This window comes from Etheostoma spectabile, chromosome 13 (assembly GCF_008692095.1).
Source record: "Etheostoma spectabile isolate EspeVRDwgs_2016 chromosome 13, UIUC_Espe_1.0, whole genome shotgun sequence".
Taxonomy (NCBI): Eukaryota; Metazoa; Chordata; class Actinopteri; order Perciformes; family Percidae; genus Etheostoma; species Etheostoma spectabile.
In genome coordinates this window covers 7,516,828-7,519,114 of record NC_045745.1, presented here as the reverse complement: position 1 = coordinate 7,519,114, position 2,287 = coordinate 7,516,828, and the positions used below count along the sequence as shown (strand labels likewise).

The window sequence follows — 2,287 nt, the reverse complement described above, 5'->3', positions numbered from 1 at the left end:
CCTCCCATCTGATGTCCACACACAAGTTGTAATGGCTCAGCCCCATGAAATGATGCTTAGACTAACCGTGTAGGTCAATCCTGTGTCTGCTTCACCCGGCATGTGTTCATGCTGGATTGAGCTTTAGTTTGAAATGTCAGACTTAAAACAACATTAAACCATATTTATCAACAGGGGTGTAGTTTGTTTTTCATTTTATCATGGACTGTCACAGACTCTTTGTCATTTAAAGCACTCATATTTGCTACCTCCCACAGTACTTATTGTATGTTGGCCGGTCAGCAGTGCACATCAGTCACTTTCACAGAAACACAGAAGGAGTAGGCTGACTGACAGTGGGTAACTGTTAGGTTTAATTTTGCAGAAAATGTGATTATTAAATAAACTATCTTGTTTAAGCAGGCAACCATGCATTTCTCAACTCTATACAGGTATGGAAAATCAAAGATCAAGTTATCAGAAGTTCAGCTTGTTGAACAAAGCGCAACGTTAAGAAGAAAGTGCTGAAATATCAGTCGAACGTGAAGAAGAGTACAAAGAAGCACGTACCTCACTCATGGCTGCGCTGTGTGTATCTCCGTGCTGTGACTGAAGGAAGGCTACAGTCCTCTCTCTCTTCGCCGCTCTGCTCTCACTCTGCTTTTATAGCGCCGCTCTCCTCTCCACACTCCCATCAGACCAATCGGCACGGGGCTCCTTGTCTCCAGCTCCTAGCTCTACAATGTAGACCAGGATTTATGTTTCAATAATCTGCCATGTGTTTGGCTTGTTTCCCATTTGTGTTGTCAGAGGGATATCAGCAGTGGTGGAATGTAACTAAGAACATTTACTCAAGTACTGTCCTAGTACGAGTACAAATTTGACGTACTTTAGCCTTTTCATTTGATGCCACTTTCTACATCTACCCTGCTACATTTCAGAGAGAAATATTGTACTTTTTACTCTACTACATTGATCTGACAGCTTTTATTACTAGTTACTTTACAGATTAAGATGTTGGCATACAACACTTGTAGTTTATAACATCCAATGTTTTATTATTAATTAACAGTTGAAATGATTAGACTATTAAAAACAGAACTGATTGGATCGTTTCCAGTTTCTGAAATGCAAGGACATTTCTGCATTGCATCTGAGTACTTTTGCTTTTACCTACATTTCCTAAAGCTTTTAATTAAATAACATTTTCAAAGCAGAACTTTGACTTGTAACAGAGTATTCACACTGTGGTATTAGTACTTTTACTTAAGTAAAGGATGTGGATACTTCTTCCACCACAGGATATAAGGGCTGATTAAATTCAAGCACAATAATGAAATATCTACATTCCTTGCATGCATTCATATGAACAAATACTCTACAGAGTCTGCACATATATTTAATAACAAACACATTAAATATGTTTCTTTCTTAATCTTTATATAGCCTACAATAGCCCACAAAATGAGTCAGAGGTTGAGATTGCTGTTTTTGGACATCTGCATGCAGGCATCCCCCACACTACATGTCTTTAATAATGTATTCACCCTCCCTTGGATTTCGTTTAGTTCTTTGAATCACAATGGATTTATTTGGGATTTTTAGAATTCAATCATCCCTGGCGCAGCTAATCATAAAGACAAAGAGACATTCCAAACAAACCATTAGCATGTCTGTAAGATGATGGGGGAAAGATATAAGAACAATAAGGTCTACACAAATTTTAACAAGGAATCTTCCAGGCAAGTGGTCCAACACGTATGAGAGAAGGAGGGCACCAAAACGTCTGATCACTGTGAAAAAGCTTGAGGCAGTGATGTAGTTTTGACCGTCTTAGTCTCCCAATGCCAGTCCTTCCTCCATAGCTCTGCGGAGGAAGGTCTGGCTAATCCACACAGAACTCCTTAATCCTAACCCTGTAGAGATCTGAGGAGCGGTGGTCCACAGTCTTTATAAATCCATTGGAGTTTAGCATGCCAACACAAAGAAAGAAAGAAGGAAATGGACATCCGTCCAAAATGAAGGATATCTGACTGAATTTCCAGCGGCAATGGAGCATCCCGGAAATAAAACGTCAGCGATATAGACTAAAACAACCTAAACGGAGACCAAGTCATCACCAAGATCAGAGTTTATCAAGACAGCAACAAGACCAAGCCTTTGAGAGGGTGAGACCAAGTCAAGACTAAGACCACGGCAGGGCAAGACCAGGTCAAGACTAAGACCACAGCAGGGAGAGACCGAGTCAAGACTAAGACCAAGGCAGGGCAGGACCGAGTCAAGACTAAGACCAAGGCAGGGCAAGACC

At 40.6% G+C, this 2,287-nt stretch overlaps 1 protein-coding gene across 2 annotated transcripts in view; it reads right to left on the bottom strand.

Annotated features, from left to right (window-relative positions):
• The window catches only part of pcp4a (Purkinje cell protein 4a), a 35,126-nt gene extending 34,335 nt beyond the window's left edge, over window positions 1-791 (bottom strand). For both annotated transcript variants that reach the window (XM_032534649.1, XM_032534650.1), the window contains exon 1: window positions 550-791. In XM_032534649.1, the coding sequence (XP_032390540.1) occupies window positions 550-558 (9 nt within the window). In that variant the 5' untranslated portion in view covers window positions 559-791. The remainder of the gene's footprint in view (window positions 1-549) is intronic.
• Between the last annotated feature and the right edge of the window lie 1,496 nt (window positions 792-2,287).